This window comes from Rhamphochromis sp. 'chilingali' (genome assembly GCF_963969265.1).
Source record: "Rhamphochromis sp. 'chilingali' genome assembly, chromosome: 22".
NCBI lineage: Eukaryota > Metazoa > Chordata > Actinopteri > Cichliformes > Cichlidae > Rhamphochromis > Rhamphochromis sp. 'chilingali'.
The window spans coordinates 23,517,735-23,541,041 of record NC_137950.1 but is presented as its reverse complement, the minus strand read 5'-3'; the positions used below and the strand labels follow the sequence as shown (position 1 = coordinate 23,541,041).

At 40.9% G+C, this 23,307-nt stretch overlaps 2 protein-coding genes across 9 annotated transcripts in view; both read right to left on the bottom strand.

Annotated features, from left to right (window-relative positions):
- The window catches only part of sdk2b (sidekick cell adhesion molecule 2b), a 316,541-nt gene that overhangs the window by 238,305 nt on the left and 54,929 nt on the right, over window positions 1-23,307 (bottom strand). The gene's annotated exons all lie outside the window — the stretch shown is intronic.
- LOC308390502 (uncharacterized protein) lies at window positions 16,921-22,511 on the bottom strand. Its single transcript, XM_080872577.1, has 2 exons — window positions 17,446-22,511; window positions 16,921-16,978 (listed from the first exon to the last, which is right to left on the bottom strand). The coding sequence occupies exon 1, from the start codon at window positions 22,080-22,082 to the stop codon at window positions 17,745-17,747; it is 4,338 nt and encodes a 1,445-aa protein (XP_080728703.1). The 5' UTR covers window positions 22,083-22,511; the 3' UTR covers window positions 16,921-16,978; window positions 17,446-17,744.

Below are 23,307 nucleotides of genomic sequence, written 5' to 3'. Positions count from 1 at the left end.
TTAAATAATCTTCCTTTGACTATTTTCTATGATGTTTTTTAACTTGATGATGTCAGAAGGTGTCATTCTTTGAATTATTGTGGTTTACTTGTGCACATAGAAAAAGAGTAACATGTTCATAAATGGTAAAACTTGTAGCAAGATATCAGGTAGGTTTATAAGAAACCATCAATCGATCCCAGTCCACACATCGATGGAAAAGTCTCCAGCATAACTAAGGGGGCAGATTTCGCTGACTGAATGACTAACTGATTTGGGCCAAAACAGCATATTGTTGATTTCCAGTTTATGCTTCAGAAACAGTTTGAAACCAAATTTTTCAAACACAGTTTTGGCAGAAAGGAGTTACAATAAGAACTGGAAATATTTGAAAGCCCAGTTATCTTGATTGCATCTATGCTTGGCTGTTTTTGTGCAGAGACAGGATTCTCCAGCTGTGTGACTGGCTAGTACATGTGCAGGGGATCAACCTTTGAAGAATTCTTCATTCCTAGTGAATTAAGAATAGTCTTTTGGTTTTTAATGCCCATTCCTAGAACAAGAAAAGCATCCTCTTAACAGCTGCCATTGTATAAGAGGACAAGCTAATTTTTTCTTCAAACTGTATATTGTACATGTCAAATTAACTTAGATGGAGTCTAGTTTATTTATAAGGCAAAATGTTACAAATCTGTGAATGGCAGTCTGCGCAGCATATAACATCCCATCTCCGTAGACCATTGAATTGAGAAAAGCCTTGTCATTCTTTTCTCATTTCATACAATTACATGACAACTACTCCCTCACTCCACCATACACACATATTGCCTTTGTGGGTATAGGCTACAGCTCGTAATCAGATTTCGGCATTAACAGGATTAGACCAGAGCAGAGGTTTTTCCCTGAGATAGGGAATGAAAACTGTCTATTATACCACAGACGAGAAAATGGCAAACACAGATATAAGATAGGAGAAGTGATATGCTCTATCATATCAGATCACAGCAAATGATATCAAGCAATCAAAGATCAGAATAACACAACTTTCTTTTCTACGGCAACAAAAGAGGAAGATCCCAACTTGACATCAATATTGTGAAAAAAATAAACACCTTCAAAACAGGCTGTGTGTGTTCTGCAGATGTCTCCTATCATTTCAGATAGTCCTCGGTGCCTGAGGAGGTAAAACGAACCGTCTCCGGACATTCATTCAGGCATTGTGATGGACGGACACCCGCCGGATCAAGACCCCAAAGGAAAAAGTAATGTACAGACAGAAAGGAGAGGCTGTAAAATTTCTGTTTCCTGCAGGGCAAGGGGGTTATGAGGTAGTGTGGAAGGGTGCCAAATCAGATACCACCACATCAAAACAAGCCTTAGGGGTGATACGGGCAAGGAATGACATGGATTCTTTAGGAAAACAAAGGCAGTGTTATCCAGGCCCAGATACACAGACATTCAGACACACAGCACACACAATCATATTTTCATTATACATTGCAATCATGAAAAACTGGCACATGAGCAACCCTATCTCATTCTCTTTTCTTTTGTCTTTCCACACACAAAATCACCCACATACTCTGAGAAATGCCCAATGGTCTGCAGACATCAAATTTTCAACCCACCCTCACCACGCTTCAGTCAGAAATCACATTACCTCTGCCACCCCAATAAGCAGTAAGCACAATGTAGCAGCTACATCCACCTTGTCAAACCTCTGAGCACACCATTATGTTATTTCTCAGTGCAGTGTTATGCCTGCGAAAGCAAACAATAAAAAAAAAAAGAAGCACCCATCCATCCAGAGAGAGGATAGGACATGGTTTCCGGTATTTCTTTTCATCTGGGACAGTAATGAGCTAGTTTAAAAGAATTGAAAAGGTGAGGCAGAAGTGCAGTCACAAGGGAATGAGAAGAGGAATAGACAGAATAAGTGTACGGTATTTAATCATTAGGGAAAGAAGATGGGCCCGCAGTGGTGGCAGCATTACAATTGGCAGCTTCAGTCATTCATTTAGAATGACATTCATTAGTCTGCCCTATAATCTGCCTCCTACATGTTGGATAGGATGAAGAGCAAGGCAGAGTACAGGCCCTATGAATCACAGGTGTGGACACTATCATACCTGGGCCTCCTCTTTGATTGGTCCCCAAACAAGAAACCTTATCAGGGTCTATGAGGCTGCTAAATAATGAGGCTGTCAGATCCTCCGCAGCACGGCTTTGTGCTTTGTCACATACATACAACTGATAGTATGTACAGGAGAAATGAATGAACAAAAATATCCACAATACAAAAGCACGATACGAAAAAAAATGGCATACCTGCGTTTCAAAACAGTAGCTCTTAGCTGATCCAAGGTTTCCAAGACAATACAGATACATCAACTAAGCTGGTCTAAGATAGTAATGTCACACGTCATGAGGTTGCACTATTCAACCACCACAGTGTCAATGTGACTCACATATGGCAATGAATGACTTGCAGTAGCCTGATTAGTTATGTGAGTGGACAGATAAGATAAATAACTGAGCACAGAAGTTACTTTAAATTTTTGCTTTATAGTTCTAGTCAACCGAGGGATGTTCTAGTTTATTCATGTGAAAACTATATTGGTGATAACACGTTTTTTTCCTCAATCACTAAGTGCCTCATCCTCATTCATTTGCTATCCTCTGTTATCTGTTAGTTGTTTTAATTCATTTATTAATTAATAGGTAAGTAGGGAGTTATCATCAGCCCTGTTTGCTGATGTTGTCTCTATTAATTTTGTTTTTCCCAAATTAGTTTAGACAGAAAGTTTGAATCCGATGGCCCATTGTGCAGTTCATGGTTCATGTACTTATTACTCTTTTATTTTTGCCACGACACTCATTTTCCTTATTTGTCTCATATCTTTCGAAGCAATTAGATATCCACTGTTAAAAGTCTGTTGAACTGTAGCAGTGCTGCGGTATCTTATTTACTGTAACAAGCTGATGTACCTAAAATAATTAAAACAAATACATAAACAATACGTTTTAAAAAATCCAGATGTTACTCAGTATGCCACCACGCTTACAATCAATTTTCTGAAACCCTGCGGATTTACTAATGATTCATCAATCTTATTTTAATAATGTATTAAAACCAGTCCCAGATACATTTACATTTATATAAAAAAAAAAACAGTTTGATAAGTCATCATCAAGCAAACTTATTAAAATATGCACTGCTTCTATCTTATTTATTATGTCGACCTCACAGGTTTCATAGCATTATAATTGAGGGTTTTAGCTATTTGCCTGGTAATTGGACAAAACAGGCAATATCATTTTGAGCTCTGGGAGTATGTAATGGAACCCTGTAATAGACTATCCAAGGTGTAGTCTTGCTCTTGAAGGAAAGGCTCCAGACCCCCCACAACCCTGAACTGGACAAGCATTTACTAATGAGTGAATGAATGTTCTGACATTTCAAAGACTGACCAATAAAATGAATAAATATAAGGAGTTATCAGTATAACTGCAAAAATAATAGAATAAAACACACTCACACACACATGTGCTTCCACATGTGTGCTTTTTTCCCTTCCCTCATATCTCCATTGTTTTCCTATGTACTGAACACCCTCTATTTACCTTTGAAAAAGCTACCACCGAGACTAAAAACAAAGACTGAGGGAGCACCATGCAGACTCTCAAGCCAACTTGGCACAGCAACTCAATTTTCTATTATATTTTTTGGTCTTTAATTAGGGTTATTAGACTCTCTGTGGGTCTGTCCATTCTTCTCTCTCCATGTGAGGTGATTAAGTGGCCACTCACGAATGGCACACTGCTGAGACAAATGAAAAAAAGTGGAGAAGGGATGGTGGACAAGTGCTATTTGTTTTCTTGTGTTTGTTTTTGTCTGTGGCCTGTATGTACTCACAATTTAATGGCTTGTTTCCCTGACACGGTGCAGTATAAGAATGCGCAGTCACTCAGACCTAAACATGAAAAGAAGAGTTATTCACAAAATGCCACAAAGCAGTTTTGTCAATAACACAACACTCAAGGGAGGCAAACTACACTTTAATGCCCAGTGCCTTTCTAGCTAATTGGGCCAACACTTGGGTATCCTCCTAGGTTCCTTGGAGGATTGTAAATACCTGTGAATCTATAAGTCCAGTGGATCACCCCATATTTGTGTTTGTAGCCACAATAAAAACAATGTACTGTATTAGGGCTGCCACAAACGATTATTTTGTTAGTCGACTAGTCTTATTTTTGGGATTAGTCGACTAATCAGATCATGCATCCATTGAACGTAAAACGTACAGCTTATTGCACAAGCATTAATCTGATCTTATATAACTATAATTAGCTTAAAGCTTGAAGTGTTTAAGGTATGTGCTAACTAAAAATAAAGACAAGATGATAGTTTATTAAATTTTAATGACTTTTGCAGATTGTTTCGGTGGAGTTTAATAAACTCAGCTGTCTGCTCCTTGCTATCTAAAATATAACAGGACACCGGAGTATATTCTCGAGCATCTCACACTTCTGATAATCAGCTGTCTGCTTGACGTTTATTCAGCTGTGTAAAAACTATAACTTTAATTTCAGCCAAACCGATTTACTCAGGAACAAATAAAATACTGAAAAAAAGCCAAACAATAACATTTTTAAGTTATCTAAGTGACTTATATTACATGTTTATCCTGAGTAGCAAAAGACAGCGGTGGGTTTGAAAACGATTTGCCGGGAGTCCGGTGTTCTCACCGGCTCTAGTGAGCCTTGAACCCCGGCTCGCTATCGAGCTGGTGAGACGTCTGTTACCCACGTTTTGAAAATATGTGGTGTCTTGATAAACTGAGCAGATATTTAAATTTTACACAGCTGACATATTTTTAACATATTTTAACATATTCTCGCCAGAAAATATGTTAAACGTTTATTTTGTGACCCAGAAAGAATAATAAGAGTAATATTAACACTAACTAGCTGCCGCCATTGTTGACAACTGAGCAGGGCCGAGCTACGAATTCTGGGACACAGCTTCTTCTTCTTCGGGGTTTAAAGGCAGCTGGCATCCCTGTACATGCACTGCTGCCATCTTCTGTTTCAGTCCGTTATTGCACTCTTAAATCCTACAACTTATTCCTGCGTCTTTTGTGATCTTACAAAGCTTTAAATGACGCGTCGACTATTAAATTAGTCGTCGACGTAATCGTGACTAGTTGACTAATCGTGGCAGCCCTATACTGTATAGAAAAGCTGTCTGGAAAAGGAGTCATAACTTTTTGTCTAGGGTGGCTGAGTTTAGGGAGTTTAACTTAAAAACAAATACAATGCAATTTGCCTGACTGGACTAGCAGATGCACTTGCTGCCGACATAAATTACTGAAAATCAGTAAGCTATGACTAAAAAAAAGAAAAAGAAAAAGAAAAAATAAATCAAAATAGGTCTGCATCTAGTCTCTAAGTCTCCCAAAATTGGTTTTAATCCTTTTATCAGATGATACCTGATCTACATTTGGGAATTAGTAAATGCTGCTTTTGGACTTGGGCAAAGATGCTGCCCAAGCAATAAAAAATACAATTCGACAAAAACAAATGCTGCCAGCTAATAATAATCATAAAATTTAATTTAAAAACTGCATAAGTCCTTAAAAAGGAGCTTCTCGTAAGTGACTCCAAATAAAGCATTTCTTTACTGCCAAGGTTTACATAAAAACATTTCCTGCTCTTTTTCTTAGTGCCTGAAATGTTTGACTTGAGTGTTTAGGGAGGAAATTGAACGAAGCTGGAGATGGAGGGAAATGTTTCCATCAGTATGAATTACCTGCCTGTGTGCACTGATCTTCAGACAGAACAATAAACTGATTGATGTTGTGGGCTTATCAATTTGTTCTAAGCAGGGGGAAAGCATCTTAGCTTACCTTAGTAAAAAAAAAAAAAAAACAACTCAAATGTAAAAGCCTGATTTTTTTTTCCATATAAAGAAAAAATGGCTAGACGTGTTAACCTTAACACAGGAAGACACTGCTTAGTTACTCTAAATCATTAAGCCTAAGGATACACTAACACCAATACAAAGAGAACCGTAATTCTATTCTATAATGCATACATTTCATAGATTATCGCCTCAAGGCATAAAACCCTGCAAGGATGTCAGCGTTTTAGCATATGGCTTAAAAAAAACAAAACAAAACAAGACACCACACCAGGGAATCTAAGCAAAGCGCTCTTCTGGGAGAGCATTTTTCTTCGACTTTAATTGCAGGGAATTAATTGGTTGAAATTTTTGTCACCGACAAAAGCAGCCCCTGTTTCATTAACAGCATCATTAATAAAAGATGGCATTTCTTGTCTTTAATTAGAAATAGTGAAGAGGGAATTGAGTGAAAAGGAGAGACACGGAGAGACAATGAGCACACGAGAGAAATAGGAAAATAGAAAAATAAAGGGAGTATTGGAAGACAAGTATAGAAAGAAATAGAAGTAGACAAAAGCAGAACAGGTGTCAGTAACTCATGGCCCTGCTGGTGGTTGTAGTTTAAGCTCATTATTTCACACTGAATGTGGAGGATTAGTTAATCACTCGATATTCTGCCAGGGAATTTGCTAAAGGAAAACTTCTGTGCATATTTTTTATTAATATTAAAACACTTTAGAGTCCTTTAGAGTGAATGTTTTTGAAAAAAAAATGTTTTCATGGACACGTGTGCTGTCGGGTAACTTTGGTTGGCTCATCTCCTCTCACTGTAAAAGTGAGAGGAGATGAGCCTTCAATGCTTCCCTTCCTGCAAATACTTCATTAGACAGTCTAATCTTTCTCTCTGTAAAAGAAACAAACTTCTAATTGAGTCATGATAAAAGCCATCTGTTTGTCTTCCACACCCTCTCTCTCTCTTTTCTTCTCCTTTCTATATTTCCTCACAGTGTTCGATCTACCGTCTGGCGAAGTGGAAAAAAAAAGTGAAGACACTATGAACATGAAGTGGAGAGACTTTTAATCATCTAAAGAGATAAAAACATGCACGGCACTGCATGAGGCTGCAAAGGTATCTTCTACCCATTAAAGGCAACAGTAATAGAATGCAGATTGGCCCCCTGAATGTCATGTTTTCCGAACTTACAATTTAGGCTGAAAAAAAACCCCTCTGATTGCTATCATTTACTGCTTATAGTACTGTGTTATATAAATTTTATATCTGGTACATTAGTATTACAAGTAGACTATACTTCATGGCTATATTTCCAAGACTAGGTAAGCAGAGCAAAACTACAATGGAAATGATAGAGTAGCATAAGCAATGCAAGATATTCTGAAACGTGTCAAGTTATCATTACGGAGCACTGAAATGTTTAGCGTGTGAAGTATGCACACCATGTCAGGCATGTGTATAAATATTTTACTGGATGGTTTGTCACTGGGCCGGACAAAATCAGTGGTACTGTAAATGCTTATTTAGTTGCCTTGAATATATGTTCTCTTTGTTTGGACAGAAGCAGTCAGGAGGTAGGAGTGCGCCTCTGCATACATGAGTATCTAAAATGTGTTTGTGTCTTTACATACTTCTGAGGGTGATGTGTGTGTATGCATTTCTGGCTTTGTTCATCTGCCATCCTCTCCATGTTGAGTCTATCAGGGATGGAACTTGTTGACCTTGTGACTCTCGGAGAACAATGAGCGAATGCCTGCTGTATGCTAAACAATCTGGAGGCGTATGCCTGTGTGTGCGTGTGTGTTCCTCGGTGTGTGTGCGTGTGTGGGCGCGCATGTGCGTGTCTGTGTGTTTCTATACAAACCTGGCTGTGCATAATCAGCATGGATTGGAGCTGAGCTGAGCTGGATAAAGTTAAGGAGCACAACGACAAGGAGAATGTGTGCATGAGAATGTTGGTGTGTTTGAGCAGCAGATGACAAAGTTTCTAAAACATGAATGTAAAAACAGGAACACACCTGGATTGAATTATTTTATTTATTCTACGTTCACATTATGAATGTAGTGGTTGGAGAACACAGTACAAATGTGTGCAATGAATCTTGCTGCCTTTGAAATGTTGTTTTTTTAAAAGGGCTGGTATGTATCTATGTATTTGGTAGGTATCTTCATACAGGGCTGGACTGGGACAAAAAAAAATCGGCCCGGGCATTTTGACTAGAGACCGGCCCACCAAAAATGTGACGTCATTCAGGGGTAAAACCGCAAAGGATTCTGGGAACTTGTGGCAAGAGGTACTAGCGCATGCAGGCTTTCAATTGAACTCAGTTACACAGCGATAAAAAGAAACACAAAAAATGGCAAGAAGCTGTTGTATTATTAACTGCAATAGCCGGTGTTGTGCCAAAAAGTGATAGTCTGCCAAAAACTGATTTCCGGTATTTGCCAAAAACTGATTGCTCGTATTTAAATTGCTATAAGTAACTTGTTGGGCTATAATATGTGAAACATATGTCAAATGCATCCCTCATGGATGACATAAAGTCATCTCTCCATCTCCATCTCTCTCTCCTGCTCTTTTATTTCTCTCTCTTGCTCCATCTCTCTCTGCTGCTCTTCTGTCTCCTCTGTCACAGACTTCTCCACTTTTGATGATAAATCAACCTGGTGCAACATGTAAGGATTGGCACAATTTGTTAAGATTTTGAGGAGTTTGAGAAACTAACCTTAAGCATAAAATAAAATTTACTATCAGTAACTTCATAGCACCCGCCCAGCAGTATATAAACTCCGTCATGCTAGCTAGTACGCAGTACCAGTTATTCTACAACTAAACTTGGTTCATATCTGACACAGATAGACAGCAGGTCATAACTTCTTACCTGAAGTTCAGTTCCTCTGCCACTATGACCGGCGGCCGCCTCGGGTCTCTCCTCCTCTTGCCTCCCCTTTCCCTTATCCACCTGCTGGCCTCCACCATTTGCTGATGTTGCTAAATCTGTGGAAGCTATGCCATAGCTACCGCCAAACAATTCAGTTATTTTTACACATTTGGCAGCGTCTGCCTGAAGGGTTTGTTTCTTTTTGGCCCTAATTTCTTCTGCACCTCCTTTCCTTTTTTTGTTCTCCATTTTCTTTAGTTCGTCTATAAGATTGCTAAACAAGGGGGAGGGTGCATCCGACCTCCTCGGCTGTAATTGGTCCAGCCCAGAGTCGATCATGACCAATTGGCCAATCCAACACCTTTCATTATTTATACCCTTCCAAAAAAAAAAAAACAAACCAAAAAAAAAAAAAAAAACGATCGGCCCATAAAAACAAAAAATCGCCAGCGGCCCACCAGGCAAATGCCCGCTGGCTATGTCTTCATAGCAGATCTGGTGAATCAAGACAGCGATAAAATGACAATAAAATGAAGTCAGTCTGCGACTGAATATGGTCAAGCTGGCAGTTACATGCAATCTGTGATAATATGGAGATTAATTCTGATAAATCAGCAACTATTCGTGAATCTGTTGTAGCCTTTCAACACATAAATTCACATTATTTACATCCAGCCATTCCAGGCAGAACCTCTGAGACTTTTGTTCCAATAATAATAATGGAGTGCTGCAGGATGGTGATTTGGTTGGCAACCTTGCTTATAACCAGTATGCAACCAGCTGGCAAGCAGCTGTCAACACAACTATTGCAAACACACACATCATAGACCTGTTGAGCTTATCAGCACAGTCTGATTCTGACTGATTGTCATGTATTAGTCATCTGTGTATGTTTAGAAATTAGATGGTGATTATGTTTAAACATTTAACAAGCTTTCTGAGAGCGACAGCAGTGTCCAAGTCAGAGCAACACTGTTGTGGTCTGAGGGTGTTGCACCTTTGTCCCTACTATTCTATTGCTATTGTCCTGTAACTGAGTCATTAGATATAGAAAGTTTTCTTACCTAATATGAACCATATTTGTTTTTCCACTCAGTAAAAGAAAGTTGGCTGATTTTTTCCTGGGATATTAGGGCAACATAGGAAAATGGAAAAACGTATCCTTGTAGCATTAGCTTAACAATCTGAATGATTCTACAGTAGTCTAACCCAAACCATGACCTTTTTCCAAACCTATGCAAAGAGCAAATCAAAATAAAAGTAAAGGGCAACTGATTATTGAAAGTGGTTGTTTAAAAGAAAAGCCTAATATAAGAAATAAGAAAAATATGGTTTGATGAGGAAAGTTAAAAGCAAACATCAACTGAAACACTAAAACACAGGAAACAGAATCTGGCTGCCTTGAGTTCCTTCTATGTTGATGGAAACTGAGTAGTCATAAATGCCGTTCAGTCGAAAGGAAAAAGATTAGAAGAGAAATATTTAAAAAAAAAAAACAGATTTTCAGAAAACGTCTGTGCTTTGAGTAATGTTGCATGATGCTGTTGTTGCTTGATTTTTTTTTTTTTTTACCCCGTGTATATTTTTGCATTTGTGTGTGTGTCTGTAGCGGCCCATCTGATCGTCTGCTATTCCATTGGTCTGTCAGGTTATCTACAGAAATAGCAGCAGGTGTCTTGGCTGTGATTCTTCAGAAGTTCTCTTTTCCCTGATGCTTTGCTCTATATTTATGAAGCCTCTAAATACAGCAATAAAAAGCATATAGGCTGGAAAATGGTAATGGATCCCCAGTGGTGGAGTTTCAGTGTTTCTTTTTACGGCACAAACAGAAATGATGAGTGAGGTAGAAGCAATTAGAGACGGATGGCGGGTTGTACATGTCTGCTAGAGAGATGAGAAAAGCAGGGATTCTTTTTCTTTTTTTTTGCGAACACATACATATTTCTGCCGGCACATACAAATGCACAGGCACACACATCAGACACAGACACAGCTGCTGTTCAAGCCATTACAATGATTCAGATGTGCCCGTGGGAAACTGCATGAGTCACCTACAAGCAGAGTTTCTGTTTGTCCAACGATTCAAGTCTTTTGCTTTACTACTTCTAATATATGGATTGGCACAGAAGATTTTCTTTGTGTTTAAAGTGCATTGTTCTAGGTAGTGAAAAAAAAATATGAATACTGCTTACATGTAACAGGAGGGAAAACACAAAACCCAAGATAATGTTGCAATCCATATAACAAAGGTGTATGTTATATGGATTGCCACATATAACATACTGCACATAGTCTTATTCTATGTGCAGCAGAATAAGACTCAAGTATATGTGATGATACAGTGACAATAAAAAATATGTACAAGAGGACACCCACGCAGAACTCATTTCAAACGGCAAAGAATTGCTGCCATGTGCAATAATACGAGTCTAGTGTATCATAATTAGGTTCAGCAGGTTAAATAATAAATTACTCCCGAAACAAGGGAATCAATAAGATTCTGCATGCTACAGTGTACCATTATATCAGCTAAACAAAGCAACCAAAGGTCTAATTTGGTAAATGAGACAGCAGACTCTGCTATTGTCCCCAACTGTCTCTAGTTCTTACCCCCTCTCCCTTCCTTAAAAGAAAGTAAGCGCAAAGTAATTACATACAAAGCCTGTCGTCTCTTTTTTTAATGCGACACAGTGTTTGCAACCCTACAAAACCCTCGTCGCCACCAAAATGAAGCTGGCTCTAAAGAGAGGAAATGCAAACAAAGAGGCGAATCCCAAATTAATCGAGAGACTTAATGAGAAAATTATAGGTAATTTCTCTATGTAAATTAAAAATATACCCCTGCAATAGGTGATATGTCTCTTTTGACACAAACAGTGTTCCAATTACACTTTAAGCCCAGAATTAGAAAGAAGGCGTGCTCAGTGGAGTGAGAAAGGTCTGCATACCAGACATGGGTGCCTTTGCACAATAATTTCTCAAAAAACATACATGTGCTATAATGACACAAGTAATCACTCAACCAGGGACTTTATTATTAACCATACACAACTGCCTCAACACAACCCATAAAATTGGCTTCAAATGAGCTCTCGGGGGGAATTAACCTTATCTGTGTGGTAAATATGCCCACCTATCACTGCACACAAAAAAAGTCATGCAGAGATGTGAACATGCAGAATCTGCAACAATGTGGGAACAAACAGTAAGCCTGCTACAAGTTCTTTTGTGTGTCTTAGGGCTTGTGTAAATCTGTCAGTATGCCTTCATTTTGCCACCATGTTTGCTGTCGCAGAGTACCAGCTGCCTGCTCAGGGTGGTAAGGGATCTTTAATCACACACCCACAGTCCCTGGCAAATTACTGCCTGCTGACTTGAATTGATAAACCAATAGCCACAACAATGGGGGAGCTAAAGCCATCAGTGGGTACGGAGCCACCCGGGTGAAGTCAGAGCAAAGAAAGAGTTGGAGTTAAGGAAACCTAACAAAGAACTCTGTATTTCTCATGTCAACATGGAAAAGCCGAAGCCGAATGAGCCTCGGGAGAGGTTCGCCCCATAAGGCTGGATCAGTTCAGTACTTGTGATAACACTGATGGTAAAATGTAGAGGTGAAAGGAGAAAGATCAGATATGACGAGAAAAATAAGCCAGGCTAAAGTTGTTGGAGCAGCTGCAAGGACATAACCATATAAATGATCTCAGCCTTTTATATGGGCAAAGAGTCCAAACATAAGTCTTGAGGATTGATCCTAATGCACTAATGATGCTGCAGCTGTCACAGACATATCACTTCTCACTCTCCAGTGCACTTTCCACCTCTGCATGCAGACACATCCCTCACAATCCTTTGATCTCTTTCCTCAGACCTGCCCCCTTCTTCTGTTTTACCTCTGCTCTCTCATTTATTTTGACACATTCGACTCCGTGTTTCTTTCCGTTCCTTCTGCCATTTAAACAGGTAAAGATGTGTATTGTTTTTATTTTTCTTCTGAAAGGTGGAATAACATTGATGTTATATTGACCCATCTATGGATAAGTTAAAAACGGAATCAGTTACAAATCAATTAGAAATGGAAATGCATTCTTGGTTCTACTGCGATTAATGCAGATCAACATTATCACACCTCTTCCTGTCACCTGTTTTTTTCCCCCTTAATTACACAGTTGTACACCTGCTGTTTGCTCTGCTTGAACACACATTTCTTCCCTCCACCTGTCCCTCTCCTTCAAAAGTTTCCTACGCCAATTTCACATAGCAAAGATGCAAGCGAAGTCTCCAAATGTCCAATTGTTTCCACAGCCAAGAGCTTTGCACTCCGTCCAGGGCCCAATTTATCTGGTGTCCCCTGGAGCCCAAGTACTGTCATCTGCTTTGGCTTGCTGAATGTTGCGTAAAAACTCATAAAGCTGATTTTCTTGTTGCAGACTTTGTTCCTGTAGCAAAGTATTCTCACTCTGATTTGCAATGGCAGATACTGAGTGACATCTTTTGGAAAGAAAGCCAGATGAACAAAATCAAGGGTGACTGACAGTGACATACGATGTGATATTTTCTTCAGAAGTGATCTTTATGTCAAATCTGAAGTTGGATTCTTTTCTTTTTTTCATTCTTTTTTTATTTTCTTTTTAACCCCTGGATTTCACAGTAAGTTTGCACTAAGCAAATGACCCATATGGTGTTAGGCAACTGCAGAGGCCTGGGGTCAAATCTGCCTTGGGCCATTTGCTGTGTCTTTACTCATGCTCTCCTTCCCAGCTTTCCTGCCACAGTAAAGGCTAAAAGGTCACAGATGCATCTCAATGTAATTAGCAAGTGCAATGTAGTATTTGTAGTAAAATAAGAACTACAATTATCACTAGCAGAATTGATATATCACATTATTCATATTTATATCATTTATAAAATATGAATAATGAATGAGAGAAAAGCCAAGTCATAATTAACTCATCCCAGGCTGTCAAAATAAGAATACTTGGTGTTTCATTCAATAGTCAGTTTCTGCATAAAAGTTGGCTGATCAATCAGCTTTGATACCACTTCATCAAAACAATTAATAGGAGTAGTTGTTCTTAGAAACTAGGCCTCTTGGACAGAACTTTTGGGTCAAGCCAATGCTTGCCGCAGAAGATATGAACTCTGGTCTTTGTTCTGAGAATGGGCTTGACATACTTTAACACAGAACTCTGGTACAAGGTTCTTTTCGTGGTGGTTTCAAATGGAATATTTAATCGTGGGTATAGAAGTACTATTCAAGTTTAAATCGACAAAAGGGAACACTAGTCCCCTGCGAAGACATGAAAACTTGTTGGCTGTTGTTTGTTTTTGTGTTTGTGAGAGCTTCAGGCTCAGGATTTATAGAATCTGGATTCAATAAACTGTACTAGTACTATACTGTTTTACTATATACAATTATAAACTAATACACTATATACTATTTAGATTATACACCAGACCATCTGAAAGGTGTGACAAATATATCATAATCTAGTTTAACTTTTTTTTTTAAAAACAGCCTAAACTGATCATTTTTACAATTCCTTAGTGAATAATCAAAATAAACTCCTATGTACAAAAGAGAAACAACACACAGAAGCACAATAGATCAGTTGCTTTATGCATCAAGGGAAATAGTTGAAAGGAGTTCATTAAATAGAACCTGGCAAAGACATCCCCTTTAGTCATAAACGCACACTCAAGGGGTACAAGAACGAATGCTTGGATGTTAGGTATAAGCTGCTGGAGGACAAACTTTTATTGCACTGCTGTATGTTTTCTGAAAATGCAGCTATTAGTTATTTATTATTTATTTATGCAGCTGTATAAGCACTTTAACTAGTACACCTTTGTTTATATGAGTGACAACTAGTACACAGATCCAGACAACATACAGTTATTATGCATCGTATTCTAAGACTTCAGTGAAGTAGAAATGTGATATATTAATTGTTAAATTGACAGAAATACAGTTCCTGACAGCTGGCATTTACTGGCTTTGACAGGAGTTCTTGCTTGTTTCGCTTCCCTTCTCCTTCTTACCCTATGGTGGAATATTCAATTATAAAGTATGCTGATGACTCTTCTATATTTATACAGACAATAATATGCTAGAACCCAAATTGCCAGCTGGGCTTAATGGGGATTATGTGTTGACCCATGTAATATTCTGTTCTGTGGAATGATTCACTGGAAACTGCTGAACTAAAAATACTCCTCATTGTCTCACACAAACACAGCCAAGCAGATGCTATACATGAACACCATCTCTCTCCTTTGATTACTGTTTGCCATTCACATTATGAGGTTACAAAATAGGAACAGGTGTTGCCAATTTTACTTTGCTTTGTTTGTGAAACAAAATGCATGTTACATTATAACCACTGCTTACCTGTGCTTCCATAAGGATGAGTTAACTTGATTGAAAGTGTGCAGTTCATAGAATAGGAATGAATCAACAAATGTCAAACTGGTTCATCTGTGAGATGTGAATTTTTATTACCAGTATCTGAGATTTGAATCCAGCTTCACTGTTATGAATGCATCTGATGAAATAATAAAAAATACAGCATCCTGACACACATTTATAGCAAAGATCACACAGCAGGGCTTAGCTGAAGCAGGAATAGTATGAATCCCAGACACAGTCAATCAGCGTACACTGTCCCTGAATTTCATAACTGTGGACCTCGTGCCACAAAGTATTCCGAGAAGGATTTTAGCCAATAGGGAAATTAGGAAATTGTTAGGAAGTAGGAAGTTCTCCCAGCGGTCATGCGGATCATGCTGCTTTAGGAAAGTATATGGCACTCACCCTTGCCATAATCAGACAAATCGGGCTCTGCTGCACACAGGCCCGAGCTCCTAACTCCCAGTCAATTTGATATATTAAACAATTATTGAATATGCCACCAAACAAAACTCAGTGACACAAAGAGCTGTGTAAATCTCTGGCTGCTTCCCCTAAATTATGAATGACTACATGAATTATTCATCAAGAGGAAGAGAAAAAGGAAGGAGACAATGGCAAATACGAAGAAGAAAAGCTGAAAATAAAACAATGGACTGTAAATGGAATAAAGGGAGTAAAAAGAACTGCTCTCTAGAAGAACTGCTGGTTGCGTCTGTTTGTTGGAAGTAAATTTGGCAAATCAGAATGAGTCAGTCAATTCAAATTGAGTTGACTGTCATTCATGGATGAATAGAGGCTTATTATGACGATGACATTACGGTGACGGCGTGCACGCATGAAGGATCAGCCCTCGCCGCAATGTTGATAGATGATACTGTGATTGGAAAACAATAAGTAAAGAAAAGACACTGGTGTACATGTTCAACAGAGTGCATCAGTATATCTGCGTTTGTGTCGTAACGAACCGACAACTGGCCGCTGCACTATGGTCATGCACAGTGTCTTCCCTTTAGATAGCTTGTTACATGGGTCAAGAAGTAATCCCAAGCTTACCAATGCAATTCTAGATTTTACCAAATCCATTAATAGATCTGCAAAGAAAAACAGATAACAGCATAGGCAGTTATTAGCAAAAGCGCTGGATGTTTGCCGGTGTCCTAAGTTAACCCAAGGTATCGGGAAGGAGGAAAATTGCAGGAAATTACATATTATCAATGCATTGGCACTGCTGTCTTGACTTTTGGTTTCTGGACTAGGTCTGATCAGAGGCTATAATTATGGCAAAACAGGTGCTTCAGGCAGCATGGGTCAGCTGAACCATCACAGGCCCCCTGCCACACTAACCAACAGAGTTTTACATATATATTGAATTACCTGGAACAGTTCTGCCCTATGTAAATGACCATTATGCTAATAGTGTGCAACACCACACACATTCTGCCACCTGACTGAGGCACAGAAATGTGTGTGTGTGTGTGTGTGTGTGTGTGTGTGTGTGTGTGTGTGTGTGTGTGTGTCAGCAAATCTAATCTAACACACCTCAGTGTTGCTGTTCCTGCATGTTTCGAATGCTCGATAACAAAAACAACACAGAAAATTCAAATGATTAAATCTTCTATTTAAATTTCATCACTGTCAAGCTCTCTAAGTTTGTGCAGCTTCCCCGCTTGAAAGGGATTGATGCATCTACCACAGGTGTTTAACTGGGTTTCACTCAATGACCAGGCAGATCTTTTGTTTTCCTTTTCTTTAATCTTCTTTTCGGCCACAGTCAGCCATAGGTGAAAAACCTTTAAATACAAACCAAAAAACCAAAATACAAATTATGTTTGTTATCACACATCTGCAAATATTGTAAACAATCCCAAACACATTTTCTTTTTTAAACACATCAATGCAGTGCGCAAGCTTTGTAGTACAATATTTACTTGAGTATTTTTAAATGCTCAAATTATGTAATTCACTAGCAATTGTACATACACCTTGAGAAATACTGCTTTCTATTAAAGTGCTAAATTAAATAATCAATCTGCATTAGAACTTGAGCAATAACAATAGTATTTATAACCAGCTTCTCTTAACCATATGCAAGCATTAACAGTCTTCCATATGCAGACCAACAATAAACAATGGTGCCGCTCGTAAACAGGCAACCAACTCACGGCACAGTGCTAATGCTACGTAAGCTAGCGGCAGCCGCGATTCTTTAGCAACTCGCTTCAAAGTCTTTTACCATAATCAGCAACCATTCCCTTACCGGCTGCCTCCCTGGCTTTGTAGATACTTCAGTTCCACACAATATTCATGTTGGCGACAACTTATTGAAGGAATTATGCTGGGCTTTTCCCGAAAGTGGCACCTTCCTATTGCTTCCCAGTTCGCCTTTCTTTTTCTTCCCGACAGAAACCCAGACACAAGATTAGTTCCGCCCTCCAGTCTGTCACGTTTACTTTTTCCCTCAGGGCTCTCCACCTCCTACTCGGTTTGACTTGACACCTCCCACTCGATCTTCCCTTGGAACACAGGAGATCGCCAAGTACACAAGCAAACCGCAGTTTAACTCATCCCATTTAAGCATGACACTGACGACTTGGTCCCATTTTGCTCCTCCACAGGTAACAGAACAACTAGACGTCTGACGTCTCTATGAAGGATGGTAGCTTGAGCCACCGGAGTCGCTCCCCTTGAACCAGAGCTTAAGTCCTCCGCCCTCAAGGACCTAGCCACAGAACCACTGTAACTTGGGCATACCCGGACATTGACGTCCCTCACAATACCCTTTTTGTCTGGATTAGTGCTGACAACTATGCCCATTTTGAAGTGCCCTCTCAGCGCATTCTGATCACTTAACCAGACGACATCTCCAACAGTGACATTTCTGTGTGCAGTGTGCCACTTGCTCCTTACAAACAAATTAGGGCCAGCAAGTTGGCTCCAGGACCTCCAAAACTTGCTCACTTCTGCCTGGATTGCTTGAAGTCTCTTATAGGGGTAAACGGAAAAGTCAAACATCTTGAAGTCCCCACTTTGAGATGCTCGACCAAGCAAAAGACTGTTGGGTGTGACATAATGAATGCAACCTTCCCGACTCTGTACTCTGGCATCAATTGGGCGGTCATTTGCAAGGTTAGCTGCCACATGAAGAGCTGTCTGGAACTCACTGTAACTTAGCCCAGACTCCCTTCCAAGACTCTGGAGTGCTCTCTTCACAATGCGCACAGCAGCCTCAGCAGCTCCATTTCTATGTGGGGAATCAGCCGGATTTACTTTCCACATCCACTCTGTTCCATTCTTTGCTGCAGTCTCCTCCAAGACAAACTTATTCTGACTTTCCAAGAATCCGTAAAGTTCCTTCAAGACAGACTTTGCTCCTACGAAATTAGTACCTGGGTCTGACCAGATCTTTCTTGGATGTCCTCTAATTGCTGTAAATCTCTGGTAAGCCATTAAGAAGCCTTCAGTCGACAAGGAATTTACTAACTCCGTGTGAATCGCTCTGCTGGCCATACAACAGAATACAACCCCCCAAACCTTTATCATGACTCTTTTCTTGATGTCATCCTTCACTTGGTAGGGTCCAAAGAGATCCACTGTTGTGAACTCAAAAGGTAAAGCAGGTTGAGTTCTTTCCGGAGGTAAGTCGCCCATTATTTGCCGGCAACTCTGTGCTTTTGCTTTCCGGCAAACCACACAACCATCCACAACTTTTTGAGCAATCCTTCTCCCTCTTATGACCCACGCTTTCTTCCTCATTCTGAGCAGGGTCCCAGCAACTCCCTCATGACTCTCATTGTGGGCCTCCCGAGCCAACAGTGTAGAGATCCAAGCATCATAAGCCAAGATGGGAACACTAACCTGGTCTTTCTTAAAAGCTTGCACTCGGCCGCCACAAACAAAGAGCCCAGAGCTTGGGTCTTTGTATACAACCAGTCTATCTGTAGTAGTGCTTGGGAAGACAGCGCTGTCTTGTGCTGCAAGGAAGATGTCTCTTAGGGCATCTTCACGTTCCTTCACCGAAATTACTCCTACCAACGGGACTGCCTCCCACTTTGGGTCATTAGCAGCTGGATGTCCCCCAAGAAACTTTCTAGCTGCTCTCCAAGTCCAAGCAACTGATCTAACTAATCGAGTTAGGTCACTGAACCGCTTGACATCTACAAGGTTCTTGATGACTGACCCCGCAGGTGGCCTTCGCTCCTCTCCCTGGGCCTCAGCAGCCCAACTTCGCTTTTCTTCTTGCCCTTTTATCTCGGCCCTTGTCAAGGCAGCGACAAACGCCTTTCTTTGCAGCTTATTGACGTTTTCTTTGGCAGTGGCGGCTAACTCTTTAGCTGACCTGACTGGCCACTCGCACACCGGCAAACTCAAGAACTTTGGACCATTTTGCCATTCTGAGTCTTCATCTAGATCCCTGGGACTAGCTCCTCTTGTGACTACATCTGCAATGTTCTGAGGGCCAGGAACCCACCACCAATCTTGAATCCTTGTGCTGCTCTGTATTTCTCCAATCCTATTTGCAAAAAAGGTCTGGTACCCATAGCTCTCCCGCTGTATTGCCCCAATGACGGTTTGGCTATCGACAAAGTGATACCACCTCTCAACCTGAATCCGGCTTTGCGCCTCAAAGTATTTCTTTAGGCGTGAGCCAAACACTGCCCCACACAGCTCTGCTTTGACAACATCCCCTTTGTGGTCCAATGGTGTTAACTTAGCTTTGGACTCCACCAACCTGATGATTGGGCCCTGATCTGAATTCCACCTTAAGTACAACACTGCCCCATAGGCTTGCTCACTTCCATCGGAGAAAGTAATTGCCCAGGGTTCTTCGGTGAAGCACGGGGGAGTTAGCGCCCTTGCAAATGTGACTTTGCTGAGCTGGGCATACTCCTCAAAAAGCCTAATGGCGTCCTCCCTCAGGGCATCTGAGAGCGCCATATCCCAAGTGTCCTTGACCAAGCAGCTTTCTACTTTTGTCTCTTGGAATGCCCTGCGAACTAAGATTGCTCCTTTTTGCTTTGCAGGAGTGACCAAACCGACTGGGTCATACAACCCTGACACTTGGCTGAGAAGCTCTCTTCGCGTCAGTGGGTTTGGCGTGTGGGTCTTAATCTGCTCCTGGGCAAGGTCTTGGCCAACTCGCATCTTTTTCTTCCTCTTGGAGAAGTTGATTGCTACCATGACATGAAGCTTGTCTTCTTCCACTATGTAACCCAGACCAAGAGCTTTGTTTTCTTCGTCACGCATTTGGTTTGGTAGGACAATGGTTTTCATTCTTGTTTTCTCACCCTCGTCATTGCGCTTCCTCCTCCCACTTTGACCAGACAAGACCCAAGGTTTCAGCTCAAATCCTCCAGCCTTTAGGATCTGCTCAATGTTCTCCGTAATGACTTTTAGTTGGTTCATGTCATTGTGAGAGGTAAGGATGTCGTCGACATAGCTGTCTTGCTGGAGTACACGACGTTCCTCCTTGAGGTGGGAAAAGGTAGAAAGGCTGGCAGTTTCACGCATTGCCAGCTGTGCAATGCATCCTGCCGGTTTATCTCCAATGTTCACCCTTGTGATGGCATATTCCTCTAGCTCGTCATCCTCAGAGTCCCGCCAGAGGAACCTATGCAGATGCATCTCTTTGTCTTCTAACCAAACTGAATTGTACATCTTTTTTATGTCACCAAGGGCTCCGTACACTCCGCCCCTGAATCTGAGGAGAACTGCTCGAATCTGGTTGAGGACATCTGGACCCTTTATTAGCAGGTCGTTCAAGCTCACACCTCTAAACCTCTGGCTGCTATTCCACACAAGCCTCACTGGAGTTGTAACAGAGTGGGGATTCGGAGCAATGAGGTGGCTCACGTACCACACTGGCCCATCCCAGTTACTGATCATGTCCTTGGACAACTTGACTGCGGCTCCACGCTCCACCATGTCATGCACCTGAGCGGCATAAGCAGCTTTCCATTCAGGCTCCTTGGCCAATTGTTTCTCTGTCCGGAGGAATGTGCTCTCAACTCCTTTTTTGTTATCTGGTAAGGATACTGGATCTTCAGCCCAAGGGTATCTGGTATGCCAGTGTGGCTCGTCGCTGTGGCCATCACCCGTGACATAGGTGAGTCCTTCTCTTATTATTTCAAGCTCTCTCTCCTCGGCCAGTGTCATTTCTTTCCCACCTGGCTGGCAATTTCCGCAACGACAACCCCCACACTTTGGCTCACATGCAGCACCAATACTATCCCACTTCCACCACTCTAAGAATCCTCGACTGGTGGTTGAGGTACTTGACCTCTGAAACTTAGCAGGAACATGCTTCCTTGTTGAAGACTGGTCCGAGGCCTCGCCAATGAGCTCCTCATACTTGACAGCTGCTGCTCTCATTGACCTGGCAAAGTGTGTCTTGGACATGTGGGCAGAGACAGTAAGCTCCTCGAAGAGCTCAGGGTGAGTTCCCCCAACTGTCTTTCCAAGTGGCCCATCCCATAACACAAGGTCACCGATGACTCTGCTCCTCTGAGGCGCTAGCCGACCTTCTTTATGACTTATAAGCAGATGAATGTCTTTCGGTCTTACAAGATCGTTGAGTGGTATATCCGGAAAGAACCTTTGTAGCTGACTCGGTGTGACATGTTTGTGGACTTCTGCTATGCTGTCGAGTCCATAGCAGACCAGTTGGTGTGACCTAAGGGTGCCTCTAGGCGTTCTGACTCGGATCTTTAAAAGATACCGCCTTGTTCTCACGTGCGTTTTCATTGCCCCTACTCCATGAACAACCAGAGTGATTTCTTCACTTCTTAGGTTAAGACTGCTTGCAGCCCTGTGGGTTATATAGTTGGTGTCAGAAGCCAGGTCAATTAATGTCCCAATCTTTTGCCCAGCATTAGCTGTGACCTCAAGGAGCATCATGATTACTGGCAGCTCTCGAAGCCCACCTTCAAATAGGAGGCTTGGCTGCTCCTTGGTGGTGCTGCATGTCCTAGATGCAGTGTTTGAAAACGCATCCCTGCATTCTCTTGCCAGTTCAGGTGACAGTTTTCTGAGGAACTCCTCCTGATCCTCTGTACATAGGAGGACAAAGGAGGGGGGAACAACTAAGCTGTAGTGCCTCTTCACCTCACTGTACAATACCTTGTGCAATACTTTTTGTAAATAGTCAACAGTGCAATAGACTCAATACTTGAAATGTGCAATTCACTTGTATTTTTATTTTTTATTCCTATTTATTCTATTTATCCCCTTTGTATATTTTATTTATATTTGTCTCTGTATTTATATATATATGTGTGTGTGTGTGTGTGTGTGTGTGTGTGTGTGTGTGTGTGTGTGTGTGTGTGTGTATATATATATATATAACAATTCTGTAACTGTAACTTCGGTCGTTGCTGTGCTTTTTGGAAGTCGAATTTCCCAGAGGAACCCACCCGAGGGATTAATAAAGTTCTATCTTATCTCTCTCTCTTATCTTATTTCCTGCTGACCTTTCCTCCCTCTGGATCAGATCTATTTTGCTTCCCTGCTGCACTTCCCTTCCTCACCTCAGCATTAGGGCATAGGTAGTAATGGTGCTCCGCAGCGTGTGCTTCTTTGCAGCCTGGGTTTTTGCACAGATAAGTGGGTTTGCAGTATGACCCTTTGTCATGAACGTCGAGACAACTCCAGCATGCGCCTAGTTTCTTAATTGCGGCCTTCTTTTCTGCAAGCTTTAATGTCTTAAATTGCCTGCAGAAGTAGAGTTTCTTTTTATGCTTTCCATCACCGCAGACCACACACCCTTCATCACTACCTGATTTGGTGAATTTGGTTCTGGAATGTTTCAGCTCCACTCTTTCTCGCTTACTTGGCTCTTCCTCTCTCAGATGATCAAGCTGTTCATATATGGTTTCTTGCTCTTTGAGGAATTCCAGAAGACTATCAAATCGTTTTTCTGGGGTGACCGTGTTTCTACTGTCAGCAACATAAACAAGCCACTCCTTTTTGAGTGTTTCCGGAAGTTTACTTTCGATTGACTTTGTCACCAGTGGGTTTTTTATGGCCCCCGTGTCACCAAGGTCAACCAGGTCTTGAAGCGCTTTCTCCACAGCTTGAATTAATTCCACTATTTTTCTTGGCTGGTGGCTCTTAACAGCTGGCA